The 19,816-nt window shown below is 49.1% G+C and overlaps 1 protein-coding gene across 1 annotated transcript; it reads right to left on the reverse strand.

The window, feature by feature from the left end:
- Nucleotides 1–952: 952 nt before the first annotated feature.
- IGSF23 (immunoglobulin superfamily member 23) lies at nucleotides 953–18,909 on the reverse strand. Its single transcript, XM_059905467.1, has 6 exons — nucleotides 18,839–18,909; nucleotides 12,286–12,616; nucleotides 11,110–11,115; nucleotides 7,682–7,952; nucleotides 5,135–5,279; nucleotides 953–1,040 (listed from the first exon to the last, which is right to left on the reverse strand). The coding sequence occupies exons 1-6, from the start codon at nucleotides 18,907–18,909 to the stop codon at nucleotides 953–955; spliced, it is 912 nt and encodes a 303-aa protein (XP_059761450.1).
- Nucleotides 18,910–19,816: the final 907 nt, after the last annotated feature.

The raw sequence follows: 19,816 nt of genomic DNA on the forward strand, positions 1-19,816 counted from the left end.
ACACCTCCCTGGCATAGGACGTGAGGGGGCCCATGAGAGAATGGGAATGGGGCTCCAGCTCTAGGGAGGGAGCAACGGGGCAGTGGAATGACTGGAAACAGGGATTTCAGAGCCAGGGAGCCTGGCTTGGAGACCAGCCCCACCATGGTATGACCCTGGGGCAAGTCACTTAGCCTCTCTGAGACTCACCTTCTTTGTCTGTAAAGTGGGGGTAGTTCTCCTTTCCTCAGTGGGTGCAGTGAGGATGATATAACATACGAATCACATAAGGAATTGAGTGCAATGGCTGGCACGTGGACAGCCCTCAACAGACAAGATTTGAACTCAGGTCTGCTACTATTATTGCTAATCGTAATGATATGGTAGGTGCCTTTCTGTTGACACGGTAGTGTGTCACAGAAGCACTGAATGTTCCTCAAATGTTAGACATATGTGCACAGGAGTTTCATTCATACTCGTTTCAAGCAGGTGAGTCTCAGAGCGGGTAAGTGACTTGCGTAGGGTCAGTGAGCACCCTTTGCCTGCCATCTGTCAGGATTCTCCAGTGAAAGAAAGTGTTTGACCTCATTTACAAATGTACCATGGATTTCTGGGGGTTGAGCCCACTTCCCCCCACTTCTCTGCATTTGGAAGGTTTTTTTTCTCTTTGAAAAGGAGCAAAAATAAGCTGCATGTGTAGAAGACATATTTTGGGGTGTCTGCCCAGCTTACAAGGCAAAACCTCCCTGCTTTTTACTGAGCACTGAGCCCTCACAAACGGGGCTGAGCCCCTGGACCTCTGATTGTACAAAACACCTCTGCTCCCCACCGCAGCCACAGTGATGGAACCAAGGTTGACAACTGTCCCAAGTAAGGTAATCAGATACCTTTTCCAGAGGTGTCAGAGATAAGGCAAAGGGATGCTGGCTAAGTTGGCCAGTTCCTTTGAACAGGGGTGTTGGGGATTTGCAAGCTATGGGATGGTGCCTTTCTCCACATGGATGGAGAAGCATCGACTGCCCATCTGCAGAGCGAGACAGAGAACTGTGAATTCCATGTTCCTGGAGAAAAGGATTACAAGGGCTGAGGGGTGGGAGGCTGGGAGAGGCAGCAAGCAACTACCCTGGTTCCAGTAGCTTTCCTGCTTTCTGACCATGCTCTCCTGCCATTTGTGGTAGATTGCAAGAACGGCCACAGATTCTTCCCCTCCCATCAAAAGGTGAGGTCATGTCCCCACCTATTGAATCTGAGCTGGTCGTGTGACTTGCTTTGGGCAATAGAATGTGACAGAAGTGATAATTTGCCAGTTCTTAACCTTGGCCCTAAGAGGCATTGCATCTTCTGCCCTCACTCTTGGAATCCTGCCTCTGTCATGAGCATGCTTGTGTCTGCTTGCTAGAGAATGAGAGATGACGTGGAAGAGTCAGTTACATGGCCAGTTACCACAGCTGAGGCTATCCTAGTCCAGACAGCCCCTAGGCAACCTGCCAACCAACCGTAGATGCATAAGTGAGCCCAGCAGAGACCAGAAGAGCTGCCCAGCTGTGCCCAACCCACATCAATAACCCATAGAATTGTATGCTAAATAAATCGCTGTTGTTTCAAGCCACTAAGTTTTGGCGGGTAGTTTGTTACATAGCAAGTGCTAACTGACTGATACACCCTTGGATTCCTGGAACTCTTCCTGGATCCTTATATTAAATCTTCCTTGTGTTTTTTCTTGAGCTACTTCAGTGAGATTCTTTTGGTTGCAGCACAAGAGTTTTAAGAAATCTAGACTGATTATGTGCCCCAAGGGATTTGGTGAGATGGGGAGATGGATGGCAGCTGGCAAGAGGAGACAAAAGCAGTCCCTGGGGCTCTCAACAAGATGGGAACATCCCACAGAAAAATGACCAGAAAACCTGGAGGGAGGAGGTCTCAAATGGAGCTCCCAGGGCCTTCATCTTGTTCCTAGTCCCAGGATTCTCCCCTCCCCACACTCCTTCTTGGTATCACCTGTCGGGCTGATAGATGCCCACACTTCAGATGCACATTTGTACTCCTTTTTTTTCCTTTGCCACCCCACATATCCTGTCTTCTAATTGCAAAGAGTAGGGTTTTTTTGGGGGTTTTTTTGGCCATGCCATGAAGCTTGTGTGATCTTAGTTCCCCAACCAGGGATCCAACCTGGGCCCTCAGCAGTGAGAGCACAGAGTACTAACCACTGGACTGCCAGTGAGTTCCTGGTAATGCTTGTATTATTAAAAATGGTACTATAACTTCTGCCCTCTCTTGTAGCTGTGTTTACAAGATTTCATGTTTTTGTGATTTATCTAAATTTGTTCCATTACTATGTAGTATTTCACTGTGGAACCCATTGTATGAAAATACAATGAATTTGACTGGAAAACAATTTGGGAGCAGTGATAAAAGCTGAAGATATACATATTCTATAACTGTGAAGTTCCACTACTAATTATATACTGAACAGAAATATACACGTGTTCCACAAAATGTATACTTTGAAACTGGACATTGTAAAATAGCTGTTAGTATTTTTGAGCACCACATAAAAATTCATGATTAAGATCTGCTTGTAATATCTCCTTTTGTCTAGATTCATTTATTTGTTTTTTAGTTTTTATTCAACTTACTTAAACTGAAAAAAAACCCACCAAAGTGGTTCACCCATTTCTTCTTTGTCAGCCACACCTACAATGAAGAGAGAGAGAGAAATATTAATAATAACAAAGACAATCATAATAATACATGTGGCTGACATTCATTGAAGGCTCACCATGTGCCAGGCATTATTTACAGTTCTTTACTCCCACCATCTTACGTAATCCACACACCTACACTTTGAGGCAGATATTATGTTACCGTTATCCTTGTTTTACCGATGGGCCACAGAGCAGTTAAACGAGTCACCCAGAGTCCCACAGGCTAGCCTATGGCAGAGCTGGGATGAACCTAAGGGACCTGGCTTCAGGGTCCATGACCTTCACTGCAAACCACGGGGATCTCTCTTGACCCATGATGGGTATCGTAGACGTGTGTGTAGGGTGCCTCCCAACCCAGACCCCTCTTTTCTGAAGATTGCCCCTCTCCACCGGGAGAGTCAACACAGCCATGCTTGTCCCCATGACCTCATCTCCAAGGTCACAGCTGATTGGACAAGGCTGGTTCATTCTGGATGATGTCAGCATTGGTCTGCCATAATAGGTCTTGGCCAAGATGGCGGGGAGGAGAATAAGTGACCCCTCCTGTCCCTCATGGAGGGAGGGATTCCACGTGGTCTGGGTGAGGATTTTTCACACCAGCCTGATTTCTCACCTTTCCCCTCTAAGAACATGACTTTGGAGTTAGACCTGGGTTTGATTCAGGGTCAGCTCTTTGTCAGCGGCATGTCCTTTGGAAAAGTTGATGGATTTCTCTGAGATTTAGTTCTACGCATGTGGAAAGTGAGGGCAAGAACAGCACCCATCCTGAGAGCCGTGACTTGAGGGCTCCTGGCACTTACTGAGGGCCCAGGAAATTGGAGCCACAGGGACGAAGACGATGTGGGTGATTCAGCAGCAGCCTGGCCCTCCCCCACCCCTAGAAGGTTCCACATGGCACTCATGGACAGGAGACCTGGCCCGAGTCCCTCCCAGCTGGTCCATAGGGCCTTTCCAAACCATTTCAGCATTCAGATTTCTCTTCCTCAGTACGTCAGCTACGAAGGCTTGTATCATTAATGACGGAAAAGAGGCAGTGTAGGTTAGGGGCTAGAACTAAGAGTGAGGCAGTGTTCTGGGTTCGAATCCCTCTTCAACTCTGCGGTCTGGGGCCAGTCTCTTCTCTCTCAGCCTTAGTTTCGTCTTCGACAAAAACGAGCTCTTCATCCTTACCCCATTCCCCACCCTCGCCAAGCTCTTGTGGAGATGAAATAGAATAATGTTTAGCAAGCACATCCATGGTAAGATATTATAGTATTATAATAATAGATAACACATCTAGGATGAAAATGTAAGTCAGATGTAAGACAGATCCCATCCTTCCTCTGCCCCAAATCCTCCATGGCTCCCATCTCACTCAGAACAAAAGCCAAGTCCTTGCATGGCCAGCAAGACCTTAAGCTGTCTGGTGCCCCCCTCCCCCAATGACCCCTGCTTCCTTCTCTGATCCCACGTCCTACTTCTCTCCCCATTTTTCACGCCACTCTAGCCACACTGGCCTCCTTGCTATTCCTTGAACATGCCAGGCAAGTCCCACCTCAGGGCCTTTGCATTTGCTGTTCCTTCTGCCAGCTATGCCCTTCCCCCAGATCCACTGGCTCCCTCCCTCCTTTCCTTTGCTTTATGTCTTTGCTCAGATGTCACTTTCTCAGGGAGGCGTTCGCTAACTTAGTTAAAGGTGCCCCATCCCCACACTCTCTGTGCCCTTTCCTGGCCTTACTCCTCTCCTTAGCTCTCATACTATCTATGTATGTACTATCTATCAACATACTATCTATGTTTTACTTGGTCATCATGTGTATTGTATCTCCGACTAGGATGCAAGTTCATGAGGGCAAGGACTTTCCGCTGTTTATTCCCACGGTATCAGTGCCTGGCACATAGTAGGTACTCAACAGTTATGTGTGGAAAGGATGAATATAACACTGACCATATCCCAGGCCCTGCTTTAAAGGGTTTTTTTTTTTTGGCCACACTGTGCGTCTTGTGGGATCTTAGTTCCCTGACCAGGGATTGAACCCAGGCCACCTGCAGTGGAAGCATGGAGCCCTAACCACTGGACCACCAGGGAATTCCCAAAAGGCTTTAGAAATATTACCTCGTTTAATCCAAATGACAGCCCTGTGAGGCAGGTGCTATTAATACCACCCCCATTTTGCAGATGGGCAAACTGAGGCACAGAGAGGGGAAGTGACTTGCCATGGCCTCACTGTGGGTAAGTGATGGAGCTGGGATTTGAACCCAGCTCCAGAGCCCTCTCCTGTCTCTCTGTTCCCCTAGGGCCACTTTGGGAACTGACGAGTTGGATGGGCACATCAGGGGTCAATGTCATCCTCTCCAAATGAGCTTTAAGCTCCTTGGGATGAGGCAGTTGGTTTGACTTCAGTCTTGCTGCAGAGTGAGCTCTGCGCCTTGTGGGGGCTGAGTGGATGGGAAGGAGGGAAGGCAGGTACCTTAGCTTCCAGATTATGGTGAAGACTGTGCTTCCGACCAGTACCACAGGTGCGGCCACAATGAGGGCAAAGGCAGAGCTTCCTGACAGGGAGAGGGTAGGGTTCGGCTTGATGGGCACAGGGTCTGTGGGATCCACGATGTCTTCTGGGAACCAAGAAGGGGAGAGACTGGAGGAGACACCCTCCCTCCACACCCCCCACTCCCACCATTCCACCTCCTCCCCATCCTCCGGGTCTCCACCCCAGCCTCATCCCCGCTCTCCTGTCCCAGTTGCTCCCCCACCCATCTTCCCACCACACAGAAGCCAGAGGGGTCTTTTTTTTTTTTTTTTTTTTAAGTGTTGTGGCCAAGGTCACACAGCTAGCTGGTCACCTTGATATTTTTTTTTTTTTAATTTTATAGCTACTTTATTTATTAATTTATTATTTATTTTTGGCTGTGTTGGGTCTTCGGTTCGTGCGAGGGCTTTCTCTAGTTGCGGCAAGTGGGGGCCACTCTTCATCACGGTGCGGGGACCGCTCTTCATCGCGGTGCGCGGGCCTTTCACTATAGCGGCCCCTCCCGTTGCGGGGCACAGGCTCCAGACGCGCAGGCTCAGTAGTTGTGGCTCACGGGCCCAGCTGCTCCGTGGCATGTGGGATCTTCCCAGACCAGGGCTCGAACCCGTGTCCCCTGCATTAGCAGGCAGATTCTCAACCACTGCGCCACCAGGGAAGCCCCCAGAGGGGTCTTTTTAAAGGTCACACTTGACCCTGTTCCTCCCCTGCTCAGAACCTTGCCGTGGCTACCCAGGACTTCACCTTGGCCTTCGAGGCCCTGCCACCTGGCCAGTCTCTTCTCTCTCCACCCTCTACCTTTATAACCAAGCCCTGTTGGAGTCTACTTAATTTTCTAAGCTCACTCCCATCTGTCTCCTACTTCCAGGCCTTTGTCTGTGCCCCTGGAATGCCATTTATGCCATTTTCTCTCCCTTGGCCTGGACAATTCCTATGTATCCTAGTACCAGCTCAGATGTCCCCTCTTCCAGGAAGCCCACCCTGATCCCCTTGCTGGGTCAGGCACCTCCTTGGGTCTCACAGCCCTCTGAGCTCCCCCACCCCAGCCCTGCCCACTCTGGTCATTACTGTTTGTGGAAAGGTCTGTCCCTTACTGGACTGGGAGTCCTGTGAGGGCAGGGCCAGGACTGTCTCTGTCACCAGATGCCCTCAGCACTGCCCAGCATGGGCCAGTCACATAATAGGTGCTCAATAAACATTTCCTGAACAGTTTTGATGAGTGAGGAAAGGGGGTCTTGAAAGTATTGTCATTCTCAATGAATGTGTCAGGGTCAACAGGTGCTCCAAGATTTACATTTTTTACCTTTTTTTCCTCCCAGGAAATCACCTCAAAACCAAATCCTGAAGCTCCCACTGAACCCTGGCTGGGGAGAGAGGCAGATCTCAGGAACGTAGCCAAGCCAGGCTTTCCATTATCCCTGCCCTTTCCATGCCCTGGACCTTTGCTCATGTGATCCCCGCTGCCTACATGCCTCCCTGCTTCTCCACTGGCAGCTTCTCTGTATCTTTCCAGCTCACGCCATGAACAGAAATACTAAAAATAATATGCATGATAACTGCTGCTATTTTTAAAGCACCTGCTAACTGGTGTTCTGCTAGCCTCACACATATACCATTTCAGTTCCTTATAGCAATCTTGCAGAGGTCTACACGATCACTCTGATTATACACAGGAGGAAACTGAGGCTCAGAGAAGGGACGTCACTTGTCCTAAGTCACCCAGCCAAGAAGGCACAGGGACAGGAATTGAGCCCCCTTTTGACGGGCTCCCAAACCACTTTTCTTATCCCAGTAACTGGCTGTTCTTGTTACTGCCGCCTGAGCCTCCGTACACGCTATTGCATACAGTAACAGGCACAAAATTAATAATAATATGGATAATACTAATCATAACAATGATACTAGTTCATGTTTATTGAGCACTCACTAGTGTTCCGTAGTGCTAGGCACTCTTATTTTAAGCTGTTCACCTGCTTATCTCATCGAATGCTCACAGCTACACTTTGGGGTGGGCACTATTATTTCCCCAATTTTATAGATGAGAAAACTGAGGGACAGAGAAGTCAAGGCACTGGTCCAAAGTCACACAGCCAGGAAGTGGTGGAGCCAAAATTCAAATTCCAAAGCCCGTGCTTGGAACCACTCATTATATTATCACCTTAATTTTTTCTCCGGCATATGCTGAGACTCAGAGGTGAAGAGGCTTCCCAAATTCACACAGCCAGCAAATGGTTGGAGCCGGGACCCAGGCAGCTGGCTCCAGATCCTGCCCTGAGCTTTCATTAGAGTTTATGTCTTTGGCCTGCAGCCTCTCATCTGTAAAATGGGCTAATAATCCCCACTCTGCCAGGAGGATGAAAGAATGAGATACCGTCTTGGCTATAAAGGGTATCAGAGGGGACTGAGCATAGAATGTAGCTCAGTGGAATCAGGAAAGCTGGCCACTGACCAGCAAGGGTACAGCGTCCGGGGTGACGGTGGGGTACTCACGTGGCAGCATGATAGTCACAGGCTGGGAGAAATACATTCCCTGGCTATTCTCGGCCAAGCATACATAGATGCCCAGATCCTCCAAGGACAACCTCTGGATAATCAGCCTCTCCCCGATCCCGCGAGGATGCCCATTGAAGGTCCATCGTAGCACAGGTTCAGGTTCGATGGAAGCCACCCACTGCAGGATCACTGAGTAGTTGAGTTCACTCTGGAGGATACCTTGTGTGTTTTCTGGGAATGTCAGCAGCCAGCACCCCGTCAGAGTTGGCTGTGCAAACAGGGAGCAAGGTGACATGGGTGGAGACCACTCAGAGAGGCTGAGCACTTCTTCTGTTCACCACAGAGGCATTCATTCATTAATTCATCCACTCATTCATTCACCAACGAATGTGTTTGGAGTGCCTGGTCTGTGCCCAGACGCTGGATGTAGCAGAGCTGTTGGTGCCCTCACCCTCAGCCCTTCCAACTGCCAACACTGCATCTGCTGCTTCAGGGCTTTTGCTGGCTGCCAGAGCCTGCTCTGACCATGGAGGCAACAGGCCAGAGTGCTGGAGGGTGGGCACACTGGGGGGGGCAGCCTTCCACAGTGACTGACGCGAGCTGGTATATAAATACCCCAGCTCCCCTGCCCTCAGCTGGGCCAGGATAAAAGCCAAGGAGCTAGGAGGAGCAGTTGGATTCTGGATCATTTTGCAGGCAGAGCCCATAGGACTTGCCGATGGATTGGATGTGGGTGGGAGAGAGAGGGGGGTCAAGGGGACCTCCAAGGCGTGGGGCCTCAGCTACTGGCTGCTGGCAGGGCTCCTTACAGAGAACATATATAACCTTCACCATAGTTCTCTTTTCGTGTTGTTTTTTTTCTTTTTTATTCAGGTGAAAGACTCTGAGGGGGTGCTTAGGGCCAGGCCTCATGGTCAGAGAGAGAGGCATAGCTGGGATTTGAATGTGATGTCGTGGTGAGTGCTGGGGACCACCACACGGAGCTGATTTCCAATTTCCGTGCAACATGAAAAGTGAAAAAAACTTCAGTCCAACCAGAGAGCTCACAGAAGGCTTCCTGGAGGAGGTGGTGCCTGAGCTAAGCCTTGCGGGAGGAGAAAGAGCCCACCAGGTGTGGAAACAAGAATCAATGTAACAGCCACCTAGACTGGGCTCTTACTATGAGCCAAGCACCATTCTAAGCACATGTTAACTACAGCTTGTTATCTTACTGGCTTGTTATATTGCGAATGAGACCCATGCTTGGGTGAAATCGTTTAGTAGGGTGTAACCAGCATTTAAAACATGAAATGAAATATAATAGAAAATATCAGAATGCATTACTCATAGCAATAATTGTTATTTTATGACACTTGTCTTTCAGTGACTAGTGGTGTGTGGATATACGGACATACTGGGTCATGATATGAAATGCAATTCTTACTGTGGGTCATGATTTTAAAACCTCAGAAGCCACTGGATTTACTCATTTAATCCACACAACAACCCTATGAGGTAGGTCTTATTGTTATCCCCCTTTTAATGGGAAAATGAAAGCTCAAAGAGGTCAAGTCCCCTGAAAAACTCATAGCGAGCATTTGCTTACTCTGTGCCAGGCACTGTTCTAGGCGTTTGGCGTGGATTACCTTATTTGCTCCTCACAGCACTCCTACGAGGGAGGGTCTACAGTGACTCCATTTACAGAGGAGGACGCTGAAACACACAAATGGGAAGTCACTTTGCAGAGGCACGTGGCTAGTAAGTGAAGGAGCAGGGATTTGAATGCAGGCGGTTCCGGTTTCAGAGACTGCACAAGCTCCAGGCAGAGAACGGCACAGGCAAAGGTGTGCAGGTGGGCTTTTTGAAGAAGAACTGGCTTTCAAATCACAGATATGTAGACTGATGGACCTCAGCAGCCCTTACATGTCCTGGTGGAGGTAAAAAAAACCCCGGTGCAGAAGCGGAGTTCCTAGCCGCCTCTCTCCACCTTTCTTGTACCTTAGAGATGTTGCAGGGCTAGAGAGGCAGCGTGGAAGGAGATAAGCTCCAGGATCACAGAGAGTGGTGTGAATCCTAGCTTGGCCCTTTGCTTCTATGTGACCACAGGCTGTTGACGTCACCTCTCCAAGCCTCAGTCTCCCCACTTGTGCAAGGGGCGTGGTGCTTAGAGCATCTTGTTTCTCAGGCTGTTGTGAAATCCCCCAGTGTTTGGTCCATAGTGAGGGCTCAGTAAATTAGAGCCACTCACTCATGCTTCCCGTGTTTACGCTGGCTGGTCTCTCTGCAGGAGCGCTTGCCCCAACTCTTCACCTGGCATACTCCTGCTCAGGATTCAGGTCCCAGCTCAGATATCCCCGCCTCTGGGATCTCCCTCCATCTTTTCTGCCCTTCTTCCTTTAGTCACAGAATCCTACATTTTTATCTAGGTATATGGTTGCCCAGGATAAAGACTACATTTTCAGCTTCTCTTATAGCTAAGTATGACCATGTGACTAGTTCCCAGCCAATGGGATGTGAGCAACCTCTGTGTTGGGCCGTAAAAGGCAGGCATCCTCACTCCCCTTCGCCTCCCCTGTTATGTTGGTTGGAATGCAGATGAATGGGAGCTGTCTTGGGTCCCACAGGCAGGACAGAACCTAGTGAGGACAGAACAATTAGAAGGAGCCTGGGTCCTGCCATCCTGAAGCCACCACATCATCCCTACACCGTTCATGCCAGACTACTATGTGAGAGAGAGAAACTTCTATCTTATTTAAGACACTGTTATTTTGGGTCTTTTTTTTTTTTAAAGGTGAGCTTTTTTTTTTTTTAAATTAATTAATTTATTTTTGGCTGTGTTGGGTCTTCGTTTCTGTGCGAGGGCTTTCTCTAGTTGCGGCGAGCGGGGGCCACTCTTCATTGCGGTGCGCGGGCCTCTCACTGTCGTGGCCTCTCTTGTTGCGGAGCACAGGCTCCAGACGCGCAGGCTCAGTAGCCATGGCTCACGGGCCCAGTTGCTCCGCGGCATGTGGGATCTTCCCAGACCAGGGCTCGAACCCGTGTCCCCTGCATCGGCAGGCAGATTCTCAACCACTGCACCACCAGGGAAGCCCTATTTTGGGTCTTTATTAGCACACCAGAATCTGAATCTTAACTATTATAGTCTCTGTTATGGACTGAATTGTGTTCTTCCCCTCCCCCGCCCCCCCACTCCAAATTCATATGTTGAAGTGCTAACCCCCAGTACCTCAGAATGTGACTGTATTTGGTGATAGGGCCTTTAATGGGGCGGTGAGGGTGGGCCCTAATACAATCTGACTGATGTCCTTATAAGAAGAGAGACTAGGACACACAGGGAGACACCAGGGGTGCACACAAAGAAGAAAGGTCATGTGAGGACATAGTGAGAAGGCAACCATCTGCAAGCCAAGGAGAGAGGCCTCAGAAGAAACCACACCCGCCCACACCTTGATCTTGGACTTCCAGCCTCCAGAACTGTGAGAAATAAATTTCTGTTTTTTTAATAAATTTATTTAGTTATTTTTATTTTTGGCTGCGTTGGGTCTTTGTTGCTGCGCATGGGCTTTTCTCTAGTTGTGGCGAGCGGGGGGCCACTCCTTGTGGCGGTGCACGGGCTTCTCATTGGGTGGCTTCTCTTGTTGCAGAGCACGGGCTCTAGGCGCGCGGGCTTCAGTGGTTGTGGCACTCGGGCTCAGTGTAGTTGTGGCCCACGGGCTTAGTTGCTCCGCGGCATGTGGGATCTTCCCAGACCAGGGCTCGAACCTGTGTCCCCGCCATTGGCAGGCAGATTCTTAACCACTGCGCCACCAGGGAAGCCCCTAAATTTCTGTTTTTTAAGCCTCCCAGCATGTGGTATTTTGGTGTGGCAGCCCTAGTAGATTAATACCTCTCTAAACTACCTTCTAAGGACGATGTGTCTGGTTAACCTCAGGGCTTGGTTTTTCTGGTTCAGGTGTGAAAGTGCAAGTCCGGAGCTGAATAGCTCATAAAAACAGAGGTGAGTTCTGAAGGCTTCCACCAGAGACCCTTGTCCTTCCCCAAGTGATAACGAACAAATATTTAATGAATATCTGTTGGAAAGTGTGATAGATGACAAAAAAATAGCCAGGAGACTTTGCAACTTTTCTCACCAAGAGGCGGAGCCTATTTCCCTCCCGTTGGAGCAAAGCCGGTCATGTGACTCGCTTTGGCCAATAAAACATGGCAGAAGCGATGGCTTGCGCGTTCTGAGCCTGGGCCTCGGGAAGCTTCTGCTCTTGTTTCTCATCCTTTGCTGAGCGAACAAGCCCAGGCTCTCCTGCTGGAGGATGAGAAGCCTCGTGGCCCAATTACCCCCACTGCCCCAGCTGCCAGCCAGGCCACTGCCAGACATGGGAAGGAGGCCATCCTGGACCAGTGCCTAGGCACTCCCTCCCCAGCTGGCTGCAGAAACATGAGTGAGCCCGACTAAAATTAGCTGAGACCAAAAGAAGTGTTCAGCAGAATCCTGAGCTAAAAATACGGTTGCTATTTTAAGTTCTGCGGTGGTTTGCTAGGGAGGATTGGTGACAGAACGGGTCCCGATGGGCCCTGCTGACTGAGAACCGGATCCCTCCCGCCACGGGGCCCCGCTCACCGTTGACCTGTATCTGCTCCGTCGCACTCCTGCGTCCCCTGCTGGTTTCCAGCACCGCGGTGTAGCTGCCTGCATCTTGAGTTGTCACATTTCTGATGACCAGGCAGCCTTGGGTATCCAGCGTCTCCCGGCCAGTGGGGCCGGGCCCTGGGAGGCCCTCAGGGGAGGAGCTCATGGCTTCTGCCTGGGCCTCGTGCCCTCGGAACCAAGAAGTGGAGAGAACCCCATCGAGGCTTCTGGGGACTGGCAGGTGGGCATCGGCTCCTTCTGTCAAGGGGTCCAGAGAGGCAGAGGAGGGCAGCTCCGAGGAGGCAGAGCAGGTGAAGAATGCGAGCAGGCTGCCTTGGAGCGGGTGGGAGGGAGAAGAGAGAGCAGGGGAGCAATGGGATCAAAGGCAGGATGCTGGCCCCGCAAGTAACCCTTCCTGTGCTGGTGAGAATGAGTGCCGTCGAGAGCTGATGATGGCAACGGTGATAATAATAATAAAGAAATAAAAAGGAACATTCCTTAAGAACCTCCTACAAGCCAGACACTGTCTAAAGTGTTGAGCAGATATTATCTTACTTATTCCTACATCAGCCCCACAAGGCACTTATTATGCTGGGTGCCACGCAGATTCGCCCTCCATCTTGCTCTGCTCTGCTCCCCAAAAGGCTGACTTCTCTGAGCTGCATCCCTGGGGATCCCTCGCCTTTTGTTTCTGGTTGGCTTCTGCCAATGGGAGCATTGGTGGAAGACAGGAGGGCAGAAGGGAGTGACCTTGAGGTAACTGGTCCCACAGCTCCCTCCCTGCTGCATCAGCATTGGTTCAATAGGTCCCTCTATTAGAGATCCTATTGGGTGACCCTCTCCATATACCACTCTTTTGGGGTTTTGGGGTCTGCTCTTCCTTTTACAGCTTCTAGCCCAGGGGAGGTTACAGCTTCCTGCTGTTGCTAGCCCCTGGGTGCTGCAAAATCCCATGTCAGTTTACCTATACCCTGCCTAGTCCCCCTATTAAACTCTCCTCATTACTCCTTTTGAGTGGACCATCTGTGTCTTGCCTCAACTCTGACTGATACAGCTATTATACCCCTATCAGAGATGAGGAAATGGAGGTACAGAGAATTTAAGATGTTTTTCCAGAATTTCATAAGTGATAAACATTTGAGTTGTGATCCACGCCCAGGCAGCTGAAATTCTTAGCCACTAAACGATACTGTCCAGTGTATCCCCCATCCCTGTTTCTCTCATTTCCCCTAATTTCCATATTGCATAAAGCATGGGTCAAACCCTTGGAGTCTGGCTCCAGACCCTAGGCACTTGCCCAACCCATTCTTCTGCCTCTCACTAGAATGGTGACTATTGCAGTAAGAACATCAACTCCAGTCATAAAAGACTGAAAATTTTGACATAATGATTAAAAGAAACTTTTGCAAAGTTAAAAAAAACAACAACCCACCACCCACAAAGTCAAAAAGACAATGACATACTACGAAAAATAATCTGCAACTGATATCACAGATGAAGAGCCCATTTCACTACTATATATAGAGCTCCTAGGTATCAAGAAGAAAAGTATGGGCAACCTAACAGAAAGATGTACAAAAGATATAGGTTGGAGGTTCTTAGAAAAGAAAATTCAAATGTCTCTTGACGTAGGGAAAATGTTCAGTTGTACTCATAGTAAGAGAAATGCAAATTAAACAAACCAAGATAAAACTTTTCATCTGTCAGGTTGGCAGAAATCCAAACGTTTCATGATGTGTGTTGAGGCTGAGGGCAAAAGGAAACACAGGGCTGGTGCAACCCCATGTGGAGGGCAGTCTGGCAAAGTCTTTCAAGATGAAAAAATCCCCATAACCATTGACCCTGTAATTAAACATCAGGGAATGTATTCTATAGATACACTTTCCCAGTATGAAATGACTAAGGTACAGGGTTATTTGCCACACTTTGCTTATAATGGCAAAAGATTGAAAATACCCAACTGCCCATCCATAAGGAACTGATTAAGTAAATTATGGTCCATTCACACAATGGAACAATACAGCTCTACTAAAGGATGAGGAAGAACTCAGAGAAAGATCACCAAGGTAAGTAGTTAAGATACAAATGCAAGCTGCTGAACAGTTTATATGGTGTGCTATCTTCGGTGTAAAAATGGGAGAAAAATAAATATGTATTTGCATTTTTTGTAAACATGAAGAATCTCTGGAAGGATATATAAAAATAGTGGTTATCTGTATGCAGGAGGTGGGGAGGGAGGGCACGTGGGGAACTGGGTGGGTGGGGGAAGACAGAGACTTCACTCAAGGCCTTTTTATATATCATTGAGACTAGAACCATGGGAATGTATAACCCATTCAAAAATTAAGTAAAAATCTGAATAAATGAAATAAGAGCGTATAAACTAGGTTCTTCATTGTTTTGCACACACAAACGCACACACCCCAGATTGCAGGCTGCAGAACTGAATTGCCAGCATGCATGTCCCAAAACTTAACTAGCTCTGGTGACTTTGGGAAAGTTACTTAACCTCTCTGAGCCTCAGTTTCCTTATCTATACAATGAGAATAATAATGTCTCTAATGATTCTCAGTAGGGATGATGCCCCCCAACCCCAGTCCACCCCCCCGCCAGGGGACATTGACAATGTCTGGAAATCTTTTTGGTTGTCACGACTTGGGGGGGGTGTGCTGTTGGCATCTGGTGGGTAGAGGCCACGGACACTGCTAAACATCCTACAGTGTACAGGACGGGCCCGCACAACGAGGCATCATCGGGTCCAAAATGTCAGTAGTGCCGATGTTCAGAAGCCCTGATCTAATGCTTGTGAAGTGCTTAGACTAGTGCAGTAACAAAGTGACGGCCAGATAAATGCTGGACGTTAATTATAATTATCATCATTATTATCATCCTTGCCTCCACACTTGCAAGTACTGGGTGTACCGTAAATGTGCCTTTTAAGATAAAAAACACATAATAAGTTGTTACATTTTAAGGATCAGAAATACCCACTTACAGCACAAATGTTAAAACCTCAGCTCTCTTCTGGGTAAATGAAGGAGAAGTCGTGGCCAGAGAGAACATCTTCCAGGGCAGGCGGCATCATCAGCTACAAACGTGCTGTGCCCAGGGAGGGTGTGCGTGTGTGTGTGTGTGTGTGTGTGTGTGTGTGGTCTTAGAAGGCAGCTTCCAGTGATCAGCTGACACCGCATGCTGACTTAGTGCCGAGGACTGCGCCAAACTCTCCCAACCGTTATCCCACTGATCCCTCTCAACAACTCAGAAGTTGGTGCTAGTCTATTTTCCAGGCAGGGAAACTGAGGCACAGCAAGCATGAGTCTCAGAGCCAAGGTCATAAGTGGAGAGTTAGGAGTCATCTCACCACAGGGTCTTCTGGCAGGCTCACTGCCCACCTCCCACCTCCACTGATTTTTCTCTCTGAGTCGGCAGCTGGTGTGACCTTGCTCATAAACCTTCCATGGCTCCCCAGTGCCCTCAGGACATAGTGCAGACTCCTTCACCTGTCACTCTTGCCACATCTCTGCGCTCCTTTTTCCACTCTTCCCTCATTCTCTGCATCAGTCCGACTGAACGCCGTGCAGTTGCTCTAGCCTCCAGGCCCCTGCCTGTGCTGTTCTCCCTACCTAGAATGCTGTTCCGCACCAACTCTTTATCAAGCTGTGATTCAAGTTTTGGCTCAGGCATCCCGCCTTCTGAAATCTTCCCTGACCCTCAGGTGTGCTTGGTAATAGATAACTATTATACAGTGTTTGGGCAGGGACCTTAATTGACTTGATGGGGCAATGGAAGCTCTTGTCAAAGCGACGGGAATAAAGTGTTATACCCAAGAACCTGCTCAAGGTTTTGCTTTTCTATCTTGATAGAAAAGTTTGTTGTCTTAACGCTTTTATGAAACAAAGGGCACAGGGATGCAATTTGCATAGCTGACATCTTATCTTTCTGAGGTCCTATTTCGATTTTGACAGCTTTGAAAGGTCCTCCCCTGACCACCACCTTCCCAGCTTCAGACCTGAGCCCTTTCCTCTGGGTCTCCCTCCCCCAACCCATTCCTGCCCCACCCATTCTGGGTCATCACTGTCTGGGGATGGGTCTGTCTTCTCTCTGTACTGTGAGCCCCAGGAGGGCAGGGCTGGGGCTGTCTTGGTCACTGCTGTGTCTCCAGCACCACCCAGCACAGGCTGGGCACAGAGTAGGCGCCAGGGGTGTTTGTTGAATACGTGATGGAAGGGGAAGATCCCAGGTCACGCAGTCCGTGTTCTGCTATCAAGTTCTGACTCTGACACAGCTGCAGGTGCCTGGTGATTCAGGGAGTGTCCTCAAGGCATCTTAAGAAGAAAACCCCACATCTTAGCAATCCTTACTCCAGCTGATGTAGAATCATGGTTTCATTCATAGACTCTGAGGCCGCTGGACCTGGGTTCATAACCCTGACTCGGCTGATCATTATTCAGGGCCCTGAGCCTCAGTTTTCCCACTCATCAAGGAGGGTGGTTGATAGTAACCAACTGAGTGCCTGAGATTCAATGAGATTATGAATTTTCAGGGCTCAGGACAGTCTAACTTAGGTATTAAATATATATAGTACCTAAATATCTTATATATACCTTATATATAAGATTTATATACTATAATAATACCTTATATATATAATACCTATAAAATATATATATATACTATAATAATACCATATATATACCTATAAATACTATACTATATGCTATATACTATATATACAATATATACCATAATAATACCTTATATATAATACCTATACTATATATATATATATAAATATATATATATGGAATTTCAGAGCTGGAACCGTAGAGATGGTTCCAGAACTCTTACTTGCCAGGAGCATGGTTATTTTATTTCATCTCTAATCTTCAATCAAATGAGAAAAAGTCTCTATTCAATTTTTCCCTGTTTGAGCCCAGGACACTCCCTGAATCACTATGTATAAATATAAATATAAATATAAATATAAATATAAATATAAATATAAATACACCACAATGTCAAACTTGACTCTCCCATTGTCTCAAAATCTCCCCAGAGGTTCCAGAGGCTGAGAACAAACTAACAGATGCTAAGAGCTCCCCATTCCCAACTAAGGTCTAGCTAACAGGGGTTACCCGTCACCAGTTCTGCCAGCACCAGCTGCCCTACCCCCGCCAGGCCTTGGGAAGGGAGGCCGAGAGCTCATGGAGAGGAGGGGATGGCACAGAGTGAGGCTTCCTGGGGGAGAGCTGAGGCTGAACTGGGGGTCCCCCCTGGGGCTGGGGGCTGGGGCTTTCCTCCACGTCCTGCCAAGTCAGGGAGGCCCCAAGGAAACCTCTTGGAGAGCTGGAGATGTGTGCTCCCGAGTCTGTGGGAACTTAGACCTCTAAGTCTCCAGGTGAGGGATGGAGGGGGAGTGGGCTGGGTGGAAATGGCCCACGCCTCCAGCGTTTGGTGGGACAACGAAGATGTTCACGAGTTTTCCTTGAGCCAGTGTGGATGCCCCTGAAGGGAGCCGGCTGGAGGCTGTCCTGGCAAAGAGCCCCGTGGGAGACGACCTGCCGGGTGGGTTCCCCACCCAGAAGGATCTAACCATCATGCCTCAGCCACACAGAAGGCCATGTCCCCACCTTACAACTACAGCAGCCAAGTTGAAACTTTCCGGCCCCTTCCTTGCCCTTCCTCTCCTCTGCGCATGGCCTTGGGGGGCGGGCTGGGCACAGACCTCAGCTCTGGGTGGGGAGAAAGGGCGCACAGAGAGAAACAGGAACGAGGCCCACCACGTGCCACCATGTCTCCGCTGCTGTCTGACCCAGGCCAGAGCTGGGGAGGAGGTGAAGCCTTAAACTGTGGGTGGGGTTTTGAAATTACACAGAACTGGACTTCTTAAGACCTGGAAAAAGAGGCAATTCATTTACTCTCTGAGAGGCAGATGTGGGTGGTCTCTGGAAAGTGTGGTCTTGGTGGCCAGACCATCTGGGTTCAAGTCCTCCTTCTGTTACTTTCAAGCTGTGTGACCTGGGGAGGACCCATAACCTCTCTGTGTCTGTTTCATTCTATGAAATGGGGATCAGATAGCTCTCGCCTCATGGGGTTAAGAATTAAATGTTACTGTAAGAAAGCCACTTAGAACAGGCTGACATGTAGCAGTACTCAGTCACAATGACCTCTTTATATTATGATTGTTATTTTATTATTGTTGTTCTTATTATTTTAAAATTATTATTAGATGGGGATAGCTAGGGTGAGACGGTGCTCTGGTGGAAAGGGACTGGGATGGGGTCCTGAATTCCGATTTTGCCTTTGCCAGTCACGTGCTCTTGAGCGAATGACCCCACCCCTATTTGAGCCTCACTTTCCTCCTTTGTAGAAGGGGGTCAATTGCACGGCCTCTTGGGGATTTCAAGAGCTCCTGTGCGTCGGGCGCCCGTGCTGCATGGGCTTTAAACTGACCAGAGTCAGAGCTCAGAGTGGGGGCGTCTCTGATTTGAATAAAGGCTCTCCCCAGGGATGTCCCCTCTTTGTCTCCAACCCGTGGGTGCAACCCCCACGCAGCTGTTAGAAGCATCCTTCTCCAGGCGGGGCTGTGGCCGGAGCCGGCGGCGCCCAGAGGACACCTCATGCCGCTTTCCGTCCTGCGGCGGCTCAGGGGAAGTCGCCCTGTCGGGAGTGGGGTCCCCTAGAGCGCACAGTCAAGTATGCAGCCTGGCCCCGCCCCCGCACTGGCCCCGCCCATTCCCGGCCCCACCTCCGCCTCCCCAAGTCTCGGGCTCCAGCTGTGGGCTGGGAAGTCACCGCCAGGTGTGCAGTGACTCTTCTCTAGCACTGGGTTGGTGGCAGTGTGGGTGGGGACTAGGCTGGGGCAGGGTCCCTGGAGAAGGGGCTCTCCTCTCTGCCTCCCCCTCCCAGCCCCTCCAGGCTGGGAGAATGGGGAAGATGGAGAGTGGGGCAGAAGTGTCCTGCCCCTGTAACCCCACATCAGAGGCAACGACCGGCCAAAGGTCATCAGGTTGGCGGTGGCTGGGCCTCATGCTGGCCTCCTGGCTTTGCTCCAGACTTTGTGACTATTGGCTCTGAGCCTCTGTAAAATGGGGGTGTTAATAACAGTGCCTATCCCAGGGGCAGAGGGGCCCATGGACATCAGGTGCCCAGCAGAGTGCCTGGCATATCGTAGGTGCTCAATAAATGGCCGTAGCTATTACAGTAATGCTAATTATTATTAATACTGGTATCTAGGATGTCCTGGAGTCATGATCAGAAGCCCCTTCTCAGAGCCTTGCTCATACCGTATCCTGAATTTTGGATTCTGGAAGGATAAGCCACAAAAGCTTCTTTCTCTCATCCTTTTTACCCTCCAGGCCCATTCTTTCCTTCTTAAGTTAATAATGGTATTGTCCAAATAATAGCTGATGTTTACTGAACACCTGTTGTGTGCCAGCCCTAGCTATTGCGTTTTACAATTGTTGTCTGATTGAATCCTCAGTGTAACCTTGAGGGGTTGGTATGATCATCCTTATTTTCCAGCACTG

The sequence above is a fragment of the Balaenoptera ricei genome, chromosome 19, assembly GCF_028023285.1.
Source record: "Balaenoptera ricei isolate mBalRic1 chromosome 19, mBalRic1.hap2, whole genome shotgun sequence".
Lineage (NCBI taxonomy): Eukaryota > Metazoa > Chordata > Mammalia > Artiodactyla > Balaenopteridae > Balaenoptera > Balaenoptera ricei.

Coding starts and splice junctions, on each gene's coding strand:
- IGSF23 (XM_059905467.1), bottom strand. CDS start 18,909: ATGAGGTGTCCTCTGGGCGCCGCCGGCTCCGGCCACAGCCCCGCCTGG. Junction 5,280..7,681: donor TGTGACTATCATGCTGCCAC/GTGAGTACCCCA, acceptor CTTGGTTCCCAG/AAGACATCGTGGATCCCACA. Junction 1,041..5,134: donor ACCATAATCTGGAAGCTAAG/GTACCTGCCTTC, acceptor CCTTTTCTCCAG/GAACATGGAATTCACAGTTC.